Genomic DNA, 23,962 nt, shown 5'->3' on the forward strand with positions numbered 1-23,962 from the left:
ATTAGTTCTAAAGACTTTTGGACACTTTTTCACCTCATTAACATTTTTTTTTTCTACTAGCTTCCATTTTATATTCATTCTCCTGTTTTGAAACTATGAACTGCTGTAGCGAATCTTCTGTCACCCTTTGGGGATGTTAACTCTAAGTAAGTTTAGCTCACTCTTGCAGCATCTCTTCAGTGGTGACATTTGAATTGCACCCTGTACACAGGTTAGGCCAAAACAAGATTTTATTCTTTTCTTTTGAGTTCCTGATGTGCTGATCCATGAAGATGTTGTTAATCACACATAAAATTTTTGTTTTACCATAATGGTGTTCTTTGGGAGTAACTGAAATTTCATATTACTATTGTTTCCTGTCTTTGTACCTTCAGTGATGTGGTAGCTGTCACCATCTTAGGCAGCTAGTAATATAGTCCTAATGCTGTGGTGCTGTGTTTCCTCTACCTTGCATGGAAATTATGGTTCGCAAAAGTGCTTTGTTAGCAATTTATATGGTTAATTTGCTGATTTAATTTGGGAGGTTACTCTTCACGAAGTAGCATCACGCCTTCACTAGGTGATCTGTTTCATATCCAGGATATTCCACAGAGTTTTCCTAATCCTCCCACTCTTTTTCCTTTTTTAAGGTAAGAATGATTCCTTCCTAATAAGTCTGTCTAAAGCTGATCGTTATTTTTCCGTTCTATTTCTTGAACTTGTAACATTTCACGTAGAAGCACAGGTACATCTGTTTTGGTTGCCTCCTCTGTTAAAAAGCATGCTGTTTAAAGAGCATACATGTTGTTCTGTTTCTCACTTTAAGTGTTACCAACTTTTGCTTTGTTCTGTACTTGGGTTAGCTGACTTTGCTATAAGTGTGACTGCATTTTTCAGAGCGGAATAGTTTTCTTTCCCAGTCTCAGTTCTCCAGTCTCTTTTCCCAGTCTCCCAGTTCTCTCTCTCCAATTTAAAATTTCTCCTACATTCATAAGTACCATCAACCTAGTTCCATTAGGCTTTAAATGGAGTTGTGTCTTCCGTAGAGCGTTTTCTGTTCCAATTTCTGACAACCTCTGAAGTCCTCTATCTTTATACCATTTTTTTGAGCCACACACTGAAACTTTTGACCTCTCTGGCACCTTGTTTGTGCAAAGTTTTAGCAAAAAAGTGTCAAGTTTTGGAGCGTGAGACAAACGCACTGTGATTTGGCACTTTCACAGATTCACTGAATGGTTTGGGTTGGAAGGAATCCTTAAAGATATCTAGTTCAACCTCCCTGCCATGAGGAGGGACATCATTCACTAGACCAGGTTGCTCAGAGCCCCATCCAACCTGACCTTGAACACTTCCATGATGGGGCATCCACAGCTTCTCTGGGCAACCTGTCCCCGTGTCTCACCACCCTCTATAAAAAATTCTTTCTTACGTCCCTCTTTCAGTTTAAAACAGTTGCTCCTTATCCTTTCAATAGCTGAGGACGTGATCACACAAAAAAGTAAATGCCTCTACATAATATACACGATTACAAAATATTTTTATAACATAAAGTGTATTAAGTTCTTAAGAATTAGTCTAATTAAAGCTGTGGTACAGGAAACGGGCAACTAAGATCTAAACTTACAGGCTGCAGGTAGTATTCCTGTCTTTACATTGGCTTCATAGTTAGAAAATTTACGATCTTAATACTTTTACATTTTTTTGAAAGAGTCTCATTGTGATTCTGAATCACTACTTTCTGAACCACACTCACAGATCACCTTGAAGCACAGTTAATCCTTTTGGTAATCATCTTCAGTGATCACCTCTGGATAACAACATCTGTATCTAGACTCCCTTTAGCATTACTTATTGAAGTACTTGTAGAACGTGACAATTTTTGGCAGCACAAAGTTAGACTTGCTTACCTTTGCACAGGTTTTACACTGGGAGAGCTCTTTCTTTTTATATTTATTTACTGGAGCAAAAGCTCTGGTGTCTCTCTTGCTTCCTGCACTAGAACCTTGAATCTCTAAATTGAAGGACAACTGGTAGTCACTGCAATCCCAGCTGTGCCTCCTTACTGCTTTGAACAGCTTCTGTTGTTATTATATAATGGTTGTTTGCGAATTCCAGCTGTTGCACACATGAAGATCCTTAATAAGAAGCCAGCCCCCCTGCCCCTTTCCATCCCATCTTTTGTTATTCCAGTGGCTTTGCACTGCAGAGTATGTTTTACATCCTGAAGTATTTTCCTTCTGTTGCACCCTGGAGGGCTGTGTCTACTTTTTTTTTTTTTTTTTTTTTTAATGGGTTATATAGAAATCCAGTGAATTCCTACATTGAATTGCCTTTTGATGTACTTCTGGAAATAAGATTAGGAAGAGATGTAACCCACATGTGTACACTTGGACTTAAGAGTTCCTTTAATTTACACCCCATCTAGATTGCTCCATACATGGTAGAGCTGCTAGCAAGATGTTGTCATGTTATCATGTCATGTGAACTACAGCTGCTTTTTCTACGTGACGTATAGTTTATTCATAGCAGGATGAGATGTTATAGCTGCTGTCTACATAACTGATATTTACTTGTGTTGTCATTGTGGAATATGAAACAAATTATTTACAAAAATGAGCTGGAGGAGGTCTGGTGACTGATTTTTTTTTTTTTTTTTTCTCATTCTCTCTTTCACTTTGGAAAGTCTATTCCTCTCTCTTGGACCTCCTTTTCTTTCATGCCTGTTTTCTTGCAGTGTGTATTTGGCCTGTGTAATCCATGCCCTGTAACTTCTGCCCTGCTCTGTATTTTTGAAGTGTTTTAGGTGGCAACATTGGAATCCTGGTTGAGGTATCTACGGCGTACACTGTATTACCAGTAATAATATTATGAAAAACGTAAATGTATTATTTAGTGTTTTCATTTTAACACTACCTACTTGTCTTTTCAAATAGTTTAAAACAGCAGCCACTGTTAATTATTGTACTTTTTTTGTTAATGCTTTCAAGTAGCTTTTTCTGAGAACAGCAATTTTAAAGTTATTCATAGTAAACAAAGTTGTTCCAAGAAGTGATAGACCTCACAATTGTTTAAAAAGTAGCTATGGAAACTAGCAGATGATTTCCAGTTTTAAATGAACATTCTTTGCTTTCATTGGCTGTGCTCCCTTCTTGAAAATGTCATGCTTCATGGGCACTCTACAACATTTTAATTTAATTTTTCTTTAAATGGGTAAAATATTCATCCTCATAAAGATATGTTAGAGTTGTTTTGAAACGTGAAGCTGCCGTTTGCTTGGTTTTCTGTGTTTGGTGATGTTTGTTTGTTTGTTTTTAAGTTATGTGATCATAAAAATAATCTTTTTTACTCTTCCAAGCTGGAAATGTTAAAATTCACTCCTTTTCAGGTCTGGCAAAGAAAAGTTTCCTTCTTGAAACAAAACCAAGTGTGCCAAGTTTCAGCTTTAGTCTTTTCAGCTGAAAGATTTTTCTCAGCCATGTCACAAAACGTGTCCTGAACACTATGAGAGTTGTGTACCTGAACTTCAAGGCACAGAGTTTAGTAGGCGTAACATTCTGTTTGTTAGATTACACTGTAGACAAAGGGTTAGACCCTGTCTTTTTACTTAGATCATGTCATTAAAAAAAAATACTTGAATAGTCTGTTATTTGATCTTTAAAGAGAAAGGCGGGGGAGACTCCTCCAGCCTAAAAGAATGAAACCAAAGAGGCTATAAAGCTGGTGATTGCCACACATTTCTTTCTGTTCAGTCTTTGGTAGCTTGACTGTTGTAGATAGAAAATTCTGTGGGAAGGCTTCTTAAATGTTTCTCTTCCCACAAGTGCAGTTCAAAGTCAAAGTTCCTTTTTGATGCTGAGAGGGGTAGATTAGAAGCTCTGTGCATAATAGTTGTCAAGTTGCTTGACATATTGAACTTGGTGTGGCTTTACTAAGTTTGCATCTCTTGATAATAGCCATGAAGTTCTGAAATTCCAGTGACTCATATCAGAAGTAGTTGCTATTCTGATTCAACATCCTCCTGGTACACAGACTATAATGCAGTTATAGTAATTGAAATCAGTTTGAAAACGTTCCTAATTGTATAGAAAACAGTATGCATGTGTTCTTAAAATACTTAGCTTCTTAACATGATAGCGCTTGTTAGAACAGACTTGTTTTTTAGAGACTTCTAGCATGCCTGGCACAAACTTTCAAAACTACTCTTTCAGCTGTACCCTCAAACACATGCTATGGGGAACCATAGCTGGTTTTGGTTGTGGTTATGTAACTTGGGTAAATAATTAGTTTCAGATTGAGTTAAACTATAAATTACAGTGATCGTCTTCTGAAAATATATCATTTTTATTGTCAAACTTGTTACAGAGAGTGGAAGAAGCAATATGTGCCTTTATTATAAAATTCAAGTGTCAGCTCTTGGATTTTGTGTTTCTTCCTGCTTCACTTCCTCCTGTCCTGTGTTATTAAGGGGAAAAAGCAAACCAAAAAAAGCCCTATCCTATGTCATTCCAATCACTTGTAATTGTTGTGCGCTATATTTTTTTGTTATTGTTTTCTAAATTGATTTAGAATTTAGTAAAATGAAATGACTGCATTTTGCATGCATTCTTGTGTGTGTCATTTCACACACAAATTTTTGACGTTCGTAGGAGCTGCAGTTAAGTGATCAGTAGGCAGGAAAAATAGTTATGGCTGGAAGTACAGCCCATATTTTACCCTTTAGTATGTTGTTTTAAAATATTATTCTTTTTTATCATTATGTGTTATTTCACCATTAACACTAAAGCACTTGGAACTGCAAAACTGCAGAGCCTCAGAGTACAGAACAGCACGAAGAGCTACAGCAGCTCATGCAGTAAGCTATAGAACAAAGAATGCACAAAAATATGAAGGTACTTTTGAAGTCAAAATATTCTCAATGTGCAGCTGATTAATTTTAATTTTAGTAGGAAATTGCTGTGTGCCCTGTACATCTGAAATCGGGTATTTTTTCACATGCTTGCGGGTTTTTGTCTTCAGTTCTATCAAGGAAGATACTTGGGATATTTCTTGGCTAAGGGTTAAGTGCATTTATGCTGCATCAAGAGTTAAGCCGAAGTGGAAAAAAGCTGCTTTTTAAGAACAAGTATACACAGGTGATATTGTTTTGATGTAAATAGATTGTTTTAATTGTGAAAACAAACCTTTCTACTGCAGCCGTTTCTGTCTCCATGTGCATAGTAGCCTGTTTATGATAAAAAGCTAAGCAGCAGCAGGCTGTAAGGTTTATAAAAGGCCTGTCGGTTCTGCTTGTGACCATCCTAGCCAAATAGTATAAGTGTACTGTCTCCTGTGTAGCGGCTTCCCCTCCTCCCCGCCCCCCAATTTGTTCAGTTGTGAATTTGATCTTGGCAGCAGAGGATCATCATCTGCATACTAATACTATCAGTATAGTCACCTGTTGTTATCCTGATCAGGAGTACTTGGACAAACCATGTCTATGGGTAGGATGCTCATGGTATCTCCCCATGGCTGATTGTTACTGAAAGGAAGTGGAGTGTTACACCAATCCAACTTTATCTCCCCTGGAAGGCAGGCTGCAGATTTAGAAAGAACTTATGGATGGTGTGGCCATTTCCCACAGAACAGGAGCTGATCTCAAGATGGCAGGCTGCCTAGCCAGCAGGTACCAAGGAGAGACTGCAGGACTGCTGGATCTTTTAGTCAGCTGGAAGGGCAGAACCATGGCCTTCATCACTCACACCTGTTGTCTGCGGGTATGCCTAGTGGATTTTACAATGTTTGCCCATTGCTCTTGCTGTATGTGATTAGGTGTGCCTATAAACCTCGATCCAACAGGAGAGGATGAATGAGTTTGAACAAGCTAAGCCCAAAGTAGTAGAGACAAAGAACTGGAGACACGCAGTGACTGCTTCATCTTTCACTCTTTGTTTAAAAGTGTAGTGTATTAAGACCAGGGGTTCCAAACAGCTATGCCTTTCATCATTAAATGGTGTGAAAGGAAAGGTGCCTAAGATATTTGTTGCTTGACTTTCTAAAAATAGCACTGAGCAGCGAGTCCTGCCAAAGGACTCAAGAAGTGTCGAGAAATACCAGGCAATTACAGGAACGTTTAAGTGCTGGAAACAGGAAGAATGTGCTCAGCATCATCATGAATCAAGGTAGCCTGGTGATCTGGAAATGTGTAACTTTGTTGGTTTCACAGTAGGATTCACAGCTTTCTGAAATGCTTATTGCTTTACTAAAGTAGAGGTGGACTTGCTTCATGTAGAACCAAGGGCTGTAGAGTTTGCATAGGCTGTTTCGATGGGTGGCTAAACACAGGCCTCAAGCGGTCTGTTTAGCAGGAATGCCAGTTTCCAAAAGTTCAGTGGAACAAGTTCTGCCTGGCTGCTGAGGACCAGCTGGCACCAAAGAGCAGCATGGTTTCAAAGTACAGGCTTTTGTCAGTGGTCCTGAGACGGTACTGACTTCTTTTGCTTATATTCCTACCATGACAAATAGTAGATTTCATCTGCAAGTTTCAGTATGTGCATAAAGTTGTTTGACCTGTTCTGTGATTTGACATGTATTAGCCTATGCAAATATTGTGAACAATCAGTTTTGTGTTGGTTTTGCAGTAAGTTGTCACTGTCAGTCATCTAATTTGAAAATACAGATTTTGATTTGGTTTATAATTAAGAGGCCCATTTGTCTTTTTTTTTCTTTTTTTTTTATACTGTTCAAAATAGAGCTACATTAAGGATGGTTTTTCACTTCTATGTTCAAGTTTTATAAAAATTAAAACCTTGTTTGAATTTTCAAAAATTCTGTGATAGAACTCACTCATCCCTGTAGAGGGAAATGCTGTACTTAGATTTTTGTTTTTCATTACGTTAACAAGCCTAAGATACTAGTTAAAAGTATAAACTGGTGAGTTTGTAGATTAAAATTGCATATCTGAATCGTTTTATTGTGGAAGGTGCATAAATGTTTGCTTTTTTTCTTTCTGTTCCTACTCCTTCCTCTGCCCTGAAATAAAGAACATAAATTGTATGCCATGAAAACTTTTTTAAAAGCATAGATTTTTATTTTTTTTTAAATGAACTTTTTAGGAGTTTTAAAAATTTATTTTAATGTTTCTAGGTTACTGTGGTGCATTAACAATTGTAAAAAAAATCACATTATACATATCGATGGTATATCTTTATTTAGATGTGTTTCTTTCTTAATTGATTGTGCATACAGTTCACTAACTAAATAGTATGTTATTTCCAGAAACAGAGTTTGCTTTTTCTGGTTTGCTGAGCAGTCACCGGGTGTTTTAAGGTAATTTAAATTAGTTTAATATATTTAGGAGTTCAAGCATGTATTTCTTTGAAGTCATTAACGAGGAAAGAAAAAGAAGTCTAGCAGACATTTCAATAACTTAATCACGCAAATCAAAAGAATGTGAGAAGCTTCTAAATTAAGCCCTAAGGACGTAATTTCAAACACCTTATAACCTGTCCTTTTTATAGTTTAGGCTTGTTGGAATGACAGTATTCGACTTATGTTTAAAAGAAATCTCTTGTGCAACAGGTGAAAAAAAGTTTAAGCACTGTGAAATATGGTTTGTTGTTATGCCTATGTATAACACAAACCTGTAAGTCTCAAACTGCAGCGACTTAGAAATATATACATAAAATATTGTACCAAAACCAAGGACTGGGAGAGTATCAGAAAGAAGGCATATATAGCAACTGCATTTTCTCAAAATTTGCTCTGAAAAGTACTTCTTATAACAAAGCTTATAGTTCTAGGGAAAGCAAAGATTACAAGTAGAGAAAGAAGCAAAGTGAATTTTTGAGGAGAAATTGGAGACATCCTTAAAAACCAGAGGAATGCCTCACAGACTTCAAATTTACCAACTGCAAATACGAAAACAAGCTATTCCTAGACCTCTGGAATGCAGTCTGGGCTTTTGGTCACAGTATTTTTTTTTATTTATTTTTTTTTTAAGTAGGCAAAGTGACTTGGAATAGGAGGTCCAAGTTCTTCCAGACATTGTTGGTTCAGCCGTATGTCAGAAATTCTTCATAGCTGCTTTCTTGCAAGCTGAATTGAACTGTAGTTGGACTTATTTTTATAATAAGGATTTAAATCGCTTTCACATACTTTATCCCTGTGTTGATCATGGGCTGAAATCAGGGATACAGTGTTCTTTAAATTTGTTTGCATTTCACTGCCTTCCAGGGTGACAAATGTGGATTTCAGGAGCTAGAGGCAGGAACCAAGAGGAATCTCTCCTTTGGCATTTGAAGGCAGGGTAAAGGCCACTGAACGTAGCATCTATGGGCTTTCAGTCCAATGGTGCAAAGCTGCATTTGACAAATAACAAAGTCCTGGGATGAAATCATGGCCAGCAATGAAATAAATCAAGGTTCTGATGTTGACTTCAGTGGAATTGGGATGTTATGCTAGTGTCTGAGAAACATATAATATTAAAACTAGTTTAACCATTTTGGTAGTCTTTTGCATACCAAGTGCTGTACGATCTTAAAACCTTTCACTGTTAAATACTTTGCAGGATCTGATAAGATTGTGATGTAGATCATTGTTTTGCACATACTGCAGTGGAGAGAATTAGAAATGTGTGTGTATTCTAACCTTTTTATGATAATTTTTGTGTCTCTGGAGTAAACTGGATTGCTCAGTATAGCAAGATCAGTAGTAAAATTGAGATTTCCAACAGTTCAGCGTTCATCATTGATCTCAGTGTACTAGATAAGCTTACAGTCTACTTAATTATTTTAGAAATAACAACAGTGCCTCATTATAATATTAATTATAATCATAGCATTCATTGGGCTCATTAGCAGTGGAATGGTGAGTTGCTATTCAGTTGAAATTTACTCTCACCTTTAGCCCTGTAAGTTTTGCTGAAAACCATGAACCTTTCTCAGACAAAAATATTGCTGTCCCTATATTACCTGAGTTTGCTTTCTGCAAGATTATTTTAACACTCAGTTTTTAAGCAACCAGTCTCTTTCTAGTAGGATTAAATTAAGCAAGTAAATGAGAAAAAGCCTATTTTTAAATCTAGAGTTGAGTGCTGGTTTTAGATTTACTTGCTGTATGAAATGTTGTAGTGACCTATATATATGTCAAGAGGTAGTGTTGATGTACTAAACTTATCTTCCTTTAAAATCTGAAGTTAAAAGGCCTATATTGTACCTCTCCTGTTTCTGGGATGCTAACCCAACAGAGATACTCCTTAAGTCCTGTTCTTGTTAAGCCTTAAAGCGGTCATGTAGTCAGTTTTATCTGGTCTCTGTTACTAAACAAGCTGATAAATAGTGTTTTGGTGGGGTTTAAATATTCTGTGGTATCTCTAATAGAAGTATAAATAAAGCATGTTGATTTTTGTTAATCTTTTGTCAAGGTTTTTTGTCAAGGTTCTTTCTGCAGAGGAATTTCCTAGGTCATGACAATGAATAAATGCTTTATTAGTTCCGTTAGCTTTAGTCAGTTCTTTAGCTCTGCTGAAGTGACTTTTTTGCTTTATGGATCTTGTACCAACACAAACAGGATTACAGGTACCTTCCATTTCTCTTTTTAAGACATTACACCATGTAGGCACAAACACATAATTTTTCTAGATCATATTTATCTGAAAATCCATGATGATAAAAACAAAGTTATATTGCATTATATGTATGCAGTTTTAATGAACAAAGAGTTATGTGACTGAATCTCAAGAAACAACTAAAATTCACTATAAGTTTTGGAAATTGCAGTCTTCTGATCCTGCATGGATTTACTACCTTAATTACTTAGAAAATGTTTTGTGTGACGTTATGTTCAAACTATTTGTAGATGTGTGTCATGAGGCTTTGGAAGCTCCTGACCCACAAAGTTAGACTCCTGGTAAGAGTAACTGCTTGCTGTTGTTTCCCCTTTCCCTGATTCTGCCTGCAAATGGGAACATTCCGTTTTTGTCATGACTTAAAACAAAAGATAACCTTTGTTACTCAATTTTGTGGTATGAAAAAACAGGTCATATGAGTTGTTTACCTAGTTCAGCTAAGCAAGTAGTTACACATTTGAAAGTTTAGATATTAAAAGTGTTTTTGGCCTAATACAAATATTATTTCTACCTACAAAGCTTTTGATGACTTATGTTTTAGCCACCAGGGGTACAGCACAACTTGTACTTCTGTTTTTGTCTTGCATCACTTCCAGACTTCCCAGATGTGGCAGGGAGCATGCTGTTGTTGCATCACTTGAATTTAGGTGGCTTCTGTGGAGGAGAGCTTGGATAAACTTATTGGTTTGGTTTTGTTTTCGTTTGGTTTTCCTTACTTGCTATCTTTTGAATTGCTAAATTCTGTGGCATAGTTTAGTAAGAGCAGTCCCTGGGGTGTTTCAGGGAGTGCATCCTCTAGCCAGTAGAGTCTGTTAGAGCTTCTTGCTGATGATTTAGTGCATCAAAAAGAGCTTCCACTGAGAAATACATGTACTGAAGTTGGAGTCTGGATTTAATCTTGAAATTTTCTGTGCTTGCCCGTCATGAAGTACTATGCATTTTATACTTCTTGTCAAGTCAATTTAGAAAGCCTTCAGTAAATATAGTTAAAATAGTTATTGTGTAATACTGTTTCCCCATTCAGACATGAGGAAATAGTTTATTCTCATATAGTGAGCACATGGCACTTTTTGTGTATAATACTTGGGTAAAGTCAGTATCATGCTACATATGGTAGTAGTTACATACAAAATCAGTGTCTATTACAGAGGGATAAAGTGCTATGACTTGCACACTTGTTGGCACTTCCCTAAGAGGAGAAAATTAAGGTTTGTTTACATTGTTTATTATGTAGGAAACTGATAACCTTAAGTACAGGGTTTTCTGATTTCTATTTATTTCTCTTTGATCTCATAATTTAATTTAAGGTGTGCTCATCAGCCATTTACATTGGCATCCTCGGAAGCAATTATGATCCATCATATCTTGTGATATTTCTTTCCATAAACTGATTATGCAGTATGTGGGGAAAAAGTATTTCCTTTTTTGTCTAGAATTTATTGCATTTCATTTTGAATTAAGGGTTATTTTTTATCTTTCTGTCATACATTCCATAAAGAATTTTCTCTTGAATTGAACAGTGTCTGGCTTTTTCCCTGCCTGGGTGCTTCATGGACTCTCTGTTAGCTTTGTGGGTATCAGTGCCTTTAAAAGCCTTTCTTTGTATTTTCCTTCAGCTCCTTGCACTCAGCAGTCCTTTGACTTTTAGCTTTTGATCCAGTCTTATACACTGGAAACTTTCACCAGTCTGATGCTAGAGCGTCTGAGTTGGTTGGCTATGCTGAACATACCCATGAGTAACATGTGTGACAAGTTCTTGTTGCTTCTCATGCACATTGCCATGTTCATCAGTGCTCAATTGCACCTACAGTCCAGGTACTCCATGTCCATCTCTATTCCTGTCCAGCTACTATTAATTGTCTTGAGGTTTTGTGCCTTTTCCTACTTGTATATAAGCCTAATTTATAAAAAGGTTATAAATCTATGATGTATTCCCTATTTCTGACCCCTTCTGGGAAGCTCTGTGTATACCAGCAAGGTCATACTTTTAAAACATTTCCTAGACATAACAAGCTGTAGTGACAAAACATTTTTGCTAATCCATCCACATCTACACAAAAATTTGATGGTGTAGTTACTTGCTCATTGTATTTATTTTTTTTGTAATTGTGACTTAACATGCCGGAATCTCAAGGGCAGACCAAAGTTTTAGGTTATTTCCTGGCATATTTACTTTTATTTAGTTGTTAGAATCCTAAATGACAGACTGCTTAGTTCAGATGAGGCTGTAAGTGTATTTTCTGAATCAATCTATCTTGTGTAAATATATGCTTGCCGGTCTGGAAGTCCGAATTAGATTTGAGGATTTTCTGAATTATTGTTACAAAAATTCGAAGTTACTTATTTAACTGAAGTGAGGTATTACCAAACCATGTATGTGTTAGTAGTCTTCAAAAGGACATACACTTTTTTTTTCGTGGACATATATTAATTATAGTATCTGTTCCATATCTTTGCCCATTTTAAGCTTGCAATACTGTTTTATAATTTATAGTTTCTCACTAGCCTCTTGTACGTTAAGCCTTCAAAGTATTTTTCGCATTTCAAATAAATTATATCAACCAACTGTGCTCTTTGTCTGCTGTTTTATTTAACATGCTCAAGAATTTGAGTAGATTAGTGATGCATGGTTTTGCTTTGCAGCAGCTGTGCTCATTTGCTTTTATCGTATAATATCCATTGTAGGAGTTTGTTTCTATTTTTAATCGTCATTTCAGCATACTTTTCTAATATCCAAGACTGTCTCATGAGTGGACAGATTAGAAATTATCACTAGTTAATATGTCTTTATCAGAGTTATTTTTTTATTACACAGTGTTGGTGTAATATTCAGTAACACGCCACTTTTCTGTAGAAAATGTAATGTGAAATGGGGAAGGGATATTGTATGTTACTTGACTAAAGATTATGGATTGAATTTGCTTAGTGTCCTGGTTAAGTAAATATGCCATTAACTAGTGAGTTTCATCTTGACTCACTGTTGCAACATAGTGAATGCCTGAAGTTCAAATTTTTAATGCAAATATTTGTTATATTGGCAGCCACTCTTAAAAGCTCGACTATTAATGAGTTGGATACACTCCTTGATTTCCAAAAGACACTGACAAAGTATCTTATGTGAATGTAATATTATCAAATGTAGTGTCTGGGGGGTGGAAAAAACCCGCCACCAAACTGAAGAAACATACATAAGTTTTTTTTGTTTCGGGTTTTTTTCTTTTTTTTTGTCTCCTTGAACTTTGCTGGTAGAGATACTTGACAAGTTGAATGTATTTGTATGGCTGAGAACTTCTATAAAATAATCTGGATGTTGAATTAAATCATCTGGATTTGTGAAGAGCTTCACTGGATAAGTGTTGGTGAACGTATGCATAAGATAATGAATAATTTGTAGCTTCCGGTTGGTCATTCGGTGCACAGTGAAAAGGGAAGTTTGCGAGTTGCTGTTACTGTGAGACTACAGGCTTTTGTCTCATAGCAGATTTTCCTTCATGCTGACTGTTTCCTTAAGTGTTGGTTTACTTTGAAGATAGTTAGGACTTAATACTCTAAGAAGATTTATTTATTTATTTATTTATTTATTTATTAGATTTGCATCTGGTTTATCTTAATGGCACTTTGGGAGCAGGGTGGAACAAACTTTCTGTGTTTTTCTAATGAAAATATCTGGTAGGCAAACTTTCCTTTTTCTCATTGATTGAATTACCATTTATATAATTTAAGCCCTTTTCAGAAGGAGTATTCTTCAAATTTAATCTTTCAATGCTATTACATGAGAAATGCTTGTCTGCTGTTGTATAACTTGCAAGAACTTGTAGTTTCCATCAGGTTGTGTGACTGAACATCTGTATTTTTGTTCTATATCTGAATATTTAACCAACAGATACAAGACCTTTTTTCTGCTTTTTGACATCTAGGAAATGAATCGTTGCTCATGATTCTGGAAAACTCGGTGTACCTCTTCTGTTTAGAAACCTGGAAGGATGTTCATAATCTACGCATTTTGGTTTATTGTGTTGTATGTAGGAGATGGAACAAATCAATGGAGTCATAGTTGTGCTTAGTTTCAAAACTTGATTGTTTCAGGGAGCTTTACTTCAGCTATTAGACCAGCTTATGCCGGCAAAAGGATTCTAATGAAAGAGCAATTCCGTTGAGTCTGCAAATGTGGGGCTAGCTTTATAAGTGAATGCGTAAGAGTAGACAATCCCTGAAAGTGTCTTCAACAAGAGTTTTACTACGTAAATTATATTTAAGTTGGGCAAAACTGTTAGCTGTAGACAAAAGCTGGTATTTTACATTTCTGTGGGAAACGTTATAAAAACCAATTTTGATTCTCTGCTTAGCCTTTTTTTTTCTTGGTGTAGATTAAATATCTTTATTAGGATTTGTATTATTACTTCCTTTACGAATCAGATCACCTTGACTATGATCAAATAAGCTCTTGTCTATAGTGTAAATAACACTCTAACCTTTTAAAGGGATAAAAAAGGTAAAAATTAATAACTTGAAGGTATTGTTTGAAAACAAATTAGTTGTGTCCAAACCATGATCTCTGCAGACTTTTGTTTGGGGAAAAATGTATCACAAAGATATAAGGTCAAGGCAGGTTTATAATTAAAATACTAATTCAACTTTGGTTATTCTAGGACAGGCAGGTCTCAGTGCTTGTTTTGCAGTATTTGTAGTGTATTTCAGGGACAAGATTCTTAATTACGCAGTAAAAATACATTTTTGTACATAAAATCAATTTTGTGCAGAATTTTTGCAATGGTGAAAAGAAAGCAAGCCTGAACACTTCCTTTCTTTCATGTCTTGTGACTGGTAGGACATTGTGAAATAGGCCATTCTTGATTAATATTTGGTATGATAATGTGAAGGGCTTTGAAGAAATTCCATCTGTTCATCATCAGCTGGAAAGTTAAACTTTTTCATGTATCAAAAAAAATGAGAAGCAATGTAAGGAGGAAACAGCTGGCAAAGGTCAGGCTGAAGTAGCAACTGAATTTTAATAATTTACGGGACGGGGGGGATTTAATTCTATTTTCATGCCTTTTGAACTGTCTTGTATATTTTCTTTGTTATCTCATGGTTTTAGAAAATGTTGGATTTTCTTCTGCTTTTGACTGTTCATTACATGGGAGCATCAGACTTATGGTAAATAAAATGAAGAAAGCAGCCTGAGTCAGGCTTGTCTTATTTAGTCTAGACGGTACTTTTTATGCCAAATGTTGCTGTGCTCATTTCTGCTTACCAGAGTTACTCTGATAGATTGCATTCCTGGTTTGCTTTTATCAAGCAAGAGAGCTTTCTTTTGCTTGTTAGTTAGCTGGAAATGTTTGTTCTCCCTCTGTTTTAACTTTATCAGTATTTATCATATTGTTTGTTTGTTGAAAATGCAATTAGACATTTGTTTGTCTGCCTTGTGTACACTTCAGCAATGGAATTTTTTTGTAAAGTTTATTAAGTTAATGTGCATTTTGACCATCTAATTACAAACTACCAGATAAATTAGTGACATAAGCCTGTGTAATGCAAAAATCTTGTGTAGTCTTGGCTGTTCCATGCAAAAATTTGAACACTGAAACTAGTGATGGAATCTTTTTAACTAGCATTACAGGGAGCTTTAGTAGTACTTGAATATTTTGCATCGCAACAATGCCCAAAGGATCCCACGGTGTTGTATGGTGTTCAAATGTGCAGTAAGTAGTGTGCTAAACTTGGGAAGCAATTAAATAACTTCAGTTATGGTGAAGGTGGTTATTGATAGATTAAAAACTACTTATCTCTTAATTTAAAGTACAGTGGTCATGAGCTGATGAGTATGCCTTTCATCTCTTTGTTTTAAATTATAAAAACCTGGTTTAGAGTGTCTGTGACCTACTTCGTGTATCCTTTGTGGGCTGTTGTGTAGCAATAGCACCAGCAATTCCTAGTGGCATTGAACCTTGAGTAGTGTTGTGAAGAAATCAGTCTATCCTGCTACTTATTTGTTAATTTGGCTATTCCAACACCAGGAATAGATGAAAATGCTCCATTCAGTAACTGCAGTGTGCTCTGAACAGAGATTGAACTAACTGAACCATTTGTCTTGGGACAGTTGAATGAATCTGAACATAATAGCAGGCTTGGCTTTTGCTTTGTGCTAGGAGCCCCTGGCACAGGTGGTGTGATACAGCACCTGGGCAACCTTGCAAAGACAGGACCAGTATTAGGGGCTCAGGCAGAGCTCCTGAAATTGGCAGTGGCCATCCTACAGGAAAGGGAAGAAGCGGCAGTAGTCCTAGGAGGGTTGTTTGGCAAGCTGGCAGCAGCAGTCACAGCAACTACCACTGCTTTTTAGAGGACTGGGAATATGTTGTAGTAGAGCTGTTAATGTAATTTTCAAAGGCTCAGTAGGCACTGGGATGATGCTTGTTACCATACTAGGCCTAAAATGTTTCCTTGTGACATCTTACACTTGTATTAATTGTTTTCAGTGCTGACATATTACTTGCCTTCTCTCTGAGGCTCAAGCTCTCGTCTGTCTTCTGAGGTCAATTGGAAGGGATGATTCTGAAGATTTCTTTCACAGAGGTCAATACAAGGGAAAAAATACCCTTTACTGTGTTGCTGAGCTCACCAGAAATCGTATCTTCTTACTCAGAAGTCTTATACCAGTGAAGGACCCCCTATGTGATGGTGTAGGGAGAAAAAACCCAGATCCTTTACTAGTGTCTATACCCAAGCTGTTGGTAAGTGATGTGACTGGTCCCATATCATTCCCATGATGTAGTTAGAGGAGTATCCTTGATTCTCGCAGAAGATGCAGCATCTCAGTTAACTATGCAATATCCTTTTGATTATGAACTAACATATTTAAGAACCAGGTCATGTTGAGAAGAATTTGAATATCAAAAGAACAGCAGAACAGAAGGATCTCAGAAATGCTTTGATGTTTGACCATATCAGCTCCTACTGAAACTGCAATTCTCGTGAGCAAAACCAGTCAAGCTGGTTGGATGGCTGGCAATAACCTGCTACCAGTTAGCTCACATCCACGTTAGCAGTGGATGTCCCATACTAGCCAACTTTTAAACATCTGGAGTACTTTTCTGCATACCTGTACTAAAGATCTGTGACAGTTATACACCAAGAACATAAAAAAATATGCAAAAATGTGCAAGAAAAAGGGTCTAGACAACTCAAATTTGGTTTCATGCATCTGTTGTATCCATACACCCTGATACAGTAATAGATTATTTACTCCATATTGAAACAAAGATTAACGACTCTCACATCAGGTGAAGGTGTTTCCTTTTAAAGAACTGGACTTTCTAGAGTAAAGATTACAACTTTCTTGTGTATTACTGAGTAAACCACTCTCTTGCAAAACAAAACTTACTCTTACGCTGCCCTAACAATCAGTTAACATTAATATTTAATGCAAGCTAATTTAAGGGAGATAACTGGAATGCTTGAAAAGGAAGGAAGAGGAAGCTTTTATGAATTCTTGTGGTGGTAGAACTTTCAGCTTCCAACGTGTGGCATTCCTGTATTTGATATGGTGTTCATTTTTTAAATGATTAAAAAAAAAATAAAATTAAGTTTTATGATGGAATCTATTGCAAGTTGACAGGATTGGGCTACAGTGTTGCTGAATATGTGGTAGTATAAAAGGTAACACTTTTACAACATGTTATAGCCTTAACTGGAAACAGACAGGCATTTAAATAGCAGTAGCTGTCTGCATACAGTCAAAGAAGATAACACCGTTAAACTTATATATATAAAACTTCTCATAGATTGCCGTAGTATCAACTTCTGTAGTATTTTGACCTCTGTTGTCATGATCTGCTTGCACATAACATGGGAAGAATTTAGTATAGAACCTCGTATGTCCATGTGCAGAAATGGATGTCCTTATACAGAGGCGTAAAACGAGATCAGTAGAAAAAATAGGTTGTGCAGGAAGGCTTGTAGTGACTCTTCAAAGAACCTGCAGTTCATATGTAAGCAGTACTGAAGACAGTGACTTCAGCTTTATCAGAGACTGAGGTCTTCCTGTTGTTAATTTACCAGACTGTGTCAAATTCTGAGCCTGACCTCCAATATCACTGAAGCCTCTCTTTTGATCTGCTGGTAGAAAACCTAAAGACAACACAGAAAGTACAGTATTTTCAGTCTGAGGAAGGGACTTGTAGTTGAATATAATGAGACTGTGCAAGCACTGTATTAGAAAAAATTGACTTGGAGGTAGCCTGAGTTATGTTTCTCTTGTATGTAAGAGTCATAGAATGTTTTTGCTAATGAATGCACTTTTTCTCAAACTGATCCAAGTTAACAAGAGCATCTGTGGAGGACAAAACCCCATTGTTTGTTCTAACCACAAATCCGTTGGCTACAGCAGTTACTAAGCATCCTCGAATAACATGACTAAGGAATCAGGCATTGATTTAGAGATAGAAGCTGGCTCAGGCTCCACATGTCAGAAAATACAATAATTGTCTGACTTCTCAGCTGAAACTCTTCAGTCCCACCACTGTGCGGAAACACTGCTTGGCTGTCTTCTGTCATACAGAGCCCATGCCTTATTCTCAGAGGACAGTTATTTACCCTGCAGAACTGTGGCTCTTTGAGGGATGGTTGTTACAAATGCCATGACTTCCTCATTCTTTCACTTTTGCAGACCAAGGATATTACAGACTCTTAGATGAAAGGAAAGTGAGGGAGGCTTACAGCATCCCACTCTTTAGGCCTTTATTTGAGCAAAGGACAATATAGCCCTAGTAGCCACTGTTATTAGGTTAGTAATTGATACTTCTCTCTGAGGAACACATATCTCTGCAGTGTGATCTACACTAGCTTACAGTTTCTTGAGAACTTGCTATTTGCAGGTTTGTTACTTGAAGATGTACTATTACTGGCTAGGCAGTGGAACTCTGCAGCCCGGGGCCCCAAAGCAGCTCACAGTTTCATTGCATGTGGGTATCAGCTGTGTGATTATTTGCTCCCCTGCTTGTTTATTGCTAATTAACTTTGTGGAAGAGTGGAGGCTGGTTTGTCAGTAAAGAAATGGTTCCTGGTGCTGGTGGTGGCTTAAAAACCATGGGTTTTGAGAAGAGGAGACAGGAGTTTCTATTGAAAGTTGGCAAGGTCTTGTGCAGCAAGGAGCTGAGGTCTTAGGGGGGAATCTAACAATACAAGTAAGGAATGTGATTGTCAGAGAATCAGTGAGCTTGAGAAAGTCATCTTCTTTAACAGGAAGAAGAAATAGTTCTGGTGTGAAAGGATACCATCTTGTGGGACATTTGTCAGAGATGCTCAATAGTGCAGGCAAAGAGAAAGTGGATGGGGAAAGTAATATGAAGCAGGGAAACAGACCTTCTGAAGAGATGCGAGACAGGTCAAAAAGAGCAAGAGGAGCAGTGCTCTGCTTTATGGCTAGAGGTGTATAGTGGAGAAAGGAACAGGGGGGAAAGTCAGCTGGGCTTAGGTTTTACTTAACACACCTGGTATGAAACAACAGTTGTAAGAAATGGAGAGAGTTTTTAATGTACCACTGCTTCTCTGTCCAGTCTGGAAAGATCTGTATACTAATAAAGTTGAGCTTCAACTCCTGATTTTGAGGAGGACTTTTTCTGATTTCTTCCTGTTTTCTGAGCTGTCCATGAAAGGAAAAGGAAGTGATATAATCCCTGTTAGGTGTGTGTTTGAGCTGACAAGACAATGAGAATGCTAAATGCATGGAAAATCAGGTGCTTAATTGGAAGCTAGCAAGTTTCCCAAACTGTATTTTGAGAACTTGGGGTGTGGATGAATTAGTCTTAAATTAGACATAGAAACTAGTGGTAAAAAATTTAATAATTCTTACATAATTCTGTCTCTTCTGTTTTATTTTTCTTAAAACAGGATGTTGCCCCTTTCATCTCAGACACTGATGATGAATCTTCATCATGGGCAAACACAGGAATATGTGATCAAACCCAAATATTATCCAGTAAAAAAAATGATTTCAGGAGAACAGTCCACCGAGGGCTCATTACCACTGAGACTGGGCCAGGATCAACTTGCATCACATTTTCACTGTAAGTACAACTGTAAAAAATATACTGCCTTCTTTCTTCTCCAAAATCCTTCTACCCCCTCCTCCCCCCTTTTTTAAAGATCTTGAATATTTCTTTTGTTCACTTGAATTGCAGTAACACTTCAAGACCAAAAAAGGTTAAAATAATTAAACATGAGATAATTCTTAGATTAGCAAATGGTCCAACATTCTGCATCCTGTTGAGACGCAAAACAGATTTCCTGGATGAAGAAAAAAAATGAACCTGATTCACTGCTGGAATCTCATGCTATTTCTATATGATAGTTTTTCCTTCAGATAAAAGGTGCTTTGTGAGCGCTTGCTAGAGTCGGCATAACTGAGAGTGTAATCAGTGTAAGATGACAGTCCTCTTTACTTCACTGTGATGGATACCCTTCTTGTAAAGCTAGAGTCCAGGATTGTGGTCTCATTGGTGACTGTTTTTCTCTGTATTTAATTTATTGCGTGTTTATGAACTTCTGCACAGTATGGAGGCTGCATGAGAGTTTCTGCTTCATACTTATAAAAAAAGGATTGTGTAGGTGCCCAGCTTGTGGCCTTGGCTCCTGCTCCATTGTGTGGGGAGTTTGAGGACAAGTTTTGGCTTAAAAGATGAAGAGCTTGATGAATTATGGGTTAGGTATTACAGAGTGTCTGCTGGCTTGATTTGGGGAAAATTTCCTGCAGTTGAATAATGGACTGATTAACATGGAGGCCTAAGGTACTTGCAGTCTCCTGACAGACTTCTTCTGCTGTAGCACAGAGACATATGTTCTGCTGAGGAGACTTAGGGAAGAATCTCTCCTTCTAAAGCTGTAAATATGGTTTCTTTGCATGAGTATGCTTGCACATCTGCATTGCACCTCTTTATGATCTGTCCATTTATACTTAAATGCAACCCCTCCTTCCTCTTCTGCAAGTATAGCTTCATAGGTGCTAAATTATAATCTCGGACCTAATGGAAAGAACAGGGAGCAGCCAGAGATCTTTCAATTAACACTTTCAGAGTGGTGAAGTATACTGCTTGCAGAATACTACATCCCCTTCTTAGAAGCTTCAAAAAGATTTTTAATCACATTGTCAACATCAACCAATAGTCCCTTTTGCAGATAAGATCACAGAATCACAGAATGTTAGGGATACCATTGCTTTTCTTCCAGATGGCAGTTATTTTCATCCAAATAAGATATTAGTGGCCACTGAGACTGGCTTTTGTCCCCTCTCCTCTGGCAAAGAGTGTACAAATCCTAGGTTGTATAGTTCTCCCAGTACTTGGAGTGACTGTTGCTGGTTGGATTCTGGCCCTAAAAAATCTTCACTTTTGCCGCCTTCTTTCAGGCTGAGTCAATCTGCCTTAGATACACTCAGTGTTGCTTCTAAATACCAAGCTGCAACCTAACAAATGGGGTTGTGTGAGGTATTTTTTTTCTTCTATCGTAGCATAAGGATATAACTCCATGCAGCTTTAAGACAAAGGAGCAAGTGCTTCTAGCTCTCTTTAGGTTGTTGGAGCTCCTCTTACTTACAGTACTCTGAGGGACATGACTAGGGGAAGGAAAGCCAGGAGCTGAAGATGTGGAGTATTTGTTATCAAATTCTAAGAAGCCCCTCAGTGAACAATGCATTAGTAAAACATTTTACCTTTATTGGAAATCCCACGATTCCTAAATGCTCAAAGGACAGACAGTTAAAACAGTTTTTGTGGCTTGATAAGATCAGCCATGACTTAAGTGTTGCCTCAGAGGTAAAATGCAGGACTAAGTCTGAGGCTGTTTATATGGTGTTGAAATTTTGGCTACTGGGCTTTTGAGCAGCCTAAAAAAGGTCACTTTACCTGTTTTGCCTCCACTTCTGCATTTGTGAGGTGTGGGTCAGTGGCTGCAACTTTTGATGAAGCAGTTTAGATATCTCCTCGAACAGAGTGCAGTTTGAGCTGTGTGTTTATTAGAGTTTAAGATTGTATATGCTGGACCCAAACAAGAGAGCTAGAACGTGACCAGCTATATCTGTTTAGGGTGGCTTCATATTTCTTGAGGTGCTAGAATGGAATCCAAGGATAAAAGACTACTTTTTTCCGTAAAAACTGGCTTTAACTTTAACTGTCAGTATTTTAATGTTTGGGATGTTTGAGTTACTTACAGTGAAGTAAGATTAGTATGTGAAATTCCATGTCAGGTGTTCTGTGATAACCACCAATATGCAGTTCCCAGCCCTGTCTTGAACTGAGTGATGAGCTCCTGCAAATTATATAATGCTTGTGGCAGTGTTGATATTGATTGTCTAGTTAATATGAGAATATTTAGGAGTGGCTGATGATCTCAAGGTCTTTTGTCAGTGCTGTTAAATGTATAGTCTCTTTTCATGGCAGAGCCTCTTACTTCATTGAGCAAAGGAATAAGTAGTGGCAAAGTGGAGATACTTAAAAAGGAAAAGGGGGGAAGTGTAGTAATTTTATTAAAATGCAAAAGCTAGAAAGTTAGTCCCGCATACTTCAAGATCTTTTCTTTTTATTTTTCCCCCTTATTGTTGTTGTTTGTTTGTTTGTTTTTTCAGAGAAGAAAAGAAACAGTAGCCAGATAATACTTGGTGGCATTGTTCAGGATTTTGTAGTTATCAATTAACATGGGGTGCAAAGCAAGTCATTGTTACCGTTATTTTTTTCTGAGCATTTCTGTGCCTTTTATTTTAATGTATTAGCATTGTGACAAAGATTGGCATCTATGAAAGATGTGCTTTGTAGAATAAATCTATTTTTCCAGCTATAACTGCAATTGGTGTTGATTTTTTTTTTCACTTCTACAGATAATTTCAATTCTATGACATGGAATAGATAGACTTGGAACAAATATCAGTCCTGAGATACCTTGAGAGACAGGCCTGTCCTCAGACAAGTATGTGTGTATGGGTATTAGACTTTTAGAACCTGCACATGATTCTGTGGGCAACATTTAAATCTTTGTGTAAAGATGAAGCTAAAGCAAACATATGAAAGTCATGTAAGTGTTCTAACTATCGATGCAGTATATTGCGTCATGTTTTACAACATAATTTTACATACGTTTGCATACATGAAATAAGATTAATGTGGAAGAAAATGCCCCACCACTTAGAATTGTGAGGTGCAGAATACTCTATTACAAGTTTGGTGTAACAATACCTTTCCTACTAGTGAAAGCATAACGCACTGATAACTTAGACAAGTTCATTTTTAAGCTCATGTGTAATTTACACATGCTGATTTCACTGATGACTTCATAGGTTGACTAAAGCAAAACCAGGTGTCACTTTGAAATTGCAATTTAAACTATTTTTGTTAAATTGCACCATTCTGATTTCACTATGTGACACTTACATCATAATAATAGTATTTCCCCATTGGTAAGTATGGGTAAACAGCTGTAAAATACGTGAATGTTTTACTGTTGAAAAAAATGCATGCAGAGATACAACACATGTTCCATGTAAACGCATCTTTATGATTTGACATTCTACTACTGTTCAGCGTCTGTTGACTTTAGGGGAAAACCTCCCACAGGTCTCCAGTGGGTCAGATATTGTTTCCACCCTTCTTGGTATTTGTTTTTGGAACAGCTCTGCATAAACAGCAAAGTAATTCTCTCACAGGCTTATCTTAACTGGAGCATTGCATAGTGTTTCTTGTAACTTCTGCCTACATGCATGTGTATGGATATTAGAGTTGAACAGTGGTAACTTCGCTAAATAGAAGCTTTGGGAAATTTGGAGGTAAGGGTGGGTTATAGCCAGCAGAATGCAGTGGGTAAGAAGAGAATAAACACTTTGACGACTAACAAGCAGAAATAACAGAAAAGTCGCAACACATTTTGTTTGAAAGGAATGTAGAGTCAAATTCACTTCAGTCACTCATGGGAACTGACATTCATGTCTTGCTGCTGAGGTTGTACATAATCAAACAAAAAAAGGGAATGGGGTAAGTATATAAACATCAGGGACTTTTATTTTGTTTTCTCAAATGCAAAACATTTGCGCGTGTGGTTGTGTAAAGCCTTTGCTCTTCTTCAAGAGCCAGGAGGAATTTTTCAGGGACACTCTAAAATGTTTAAGAAAAAAATCAGGTGCAGTCAACATCAGGGTCCAACAACACTGTGGCTTTTTTGATGACAAAACCTGAACAATTTTAGTAAAGCATCTTTTTCCTCTCTGCCATTTAAGCACATTACCCATACTGTTATTGAAAAGCATGACCATTCATAACAGCCATTTAAATAACTTTAACAAATGAACATAGTTTGTTTAGCAATTATAAAAGACTATGGAGTTCTTTGAAATTCTTG

General features: G+C 37.0%; 1 protein-coding gene across 1 annotated transcript in view; it reads left to right on the forward strand.

Moving 5' to 3' along the window:
- Positions 1 to 23,962, forward strand: part of LTBP1 (latent transforming growth factor beta binding protein 1) — a gene marked incomplete at both ends in the record, with an annotated part of 196,334 nt that overhangs the window by 30,908 nt on the left and 141,464 nt on the right. Inside the window, one exon of the mRNA XM_080340785.1 lies at positions 19,475 to 19,650. Coding sequence (XP_080196911.1) covers positions 19,475 to 19,650 — 176 coding nt within the window. The remainder of the gene's footprint in view (positions 1 to 19,474; positions 19,651 to 23,962) is intronic.

Source organism: Nesoenas mayeri, assembly GCF_963082525.1.
Source record: "Nesoenas mayeri genome assembly, chromosome: 3".
NCBI classification, from domain to species: Eukaryota; Metazoa; Chordata; class Aves; order Columbiformes; family Columbidae; genus Nesoenas; species Nesoenas mayeri.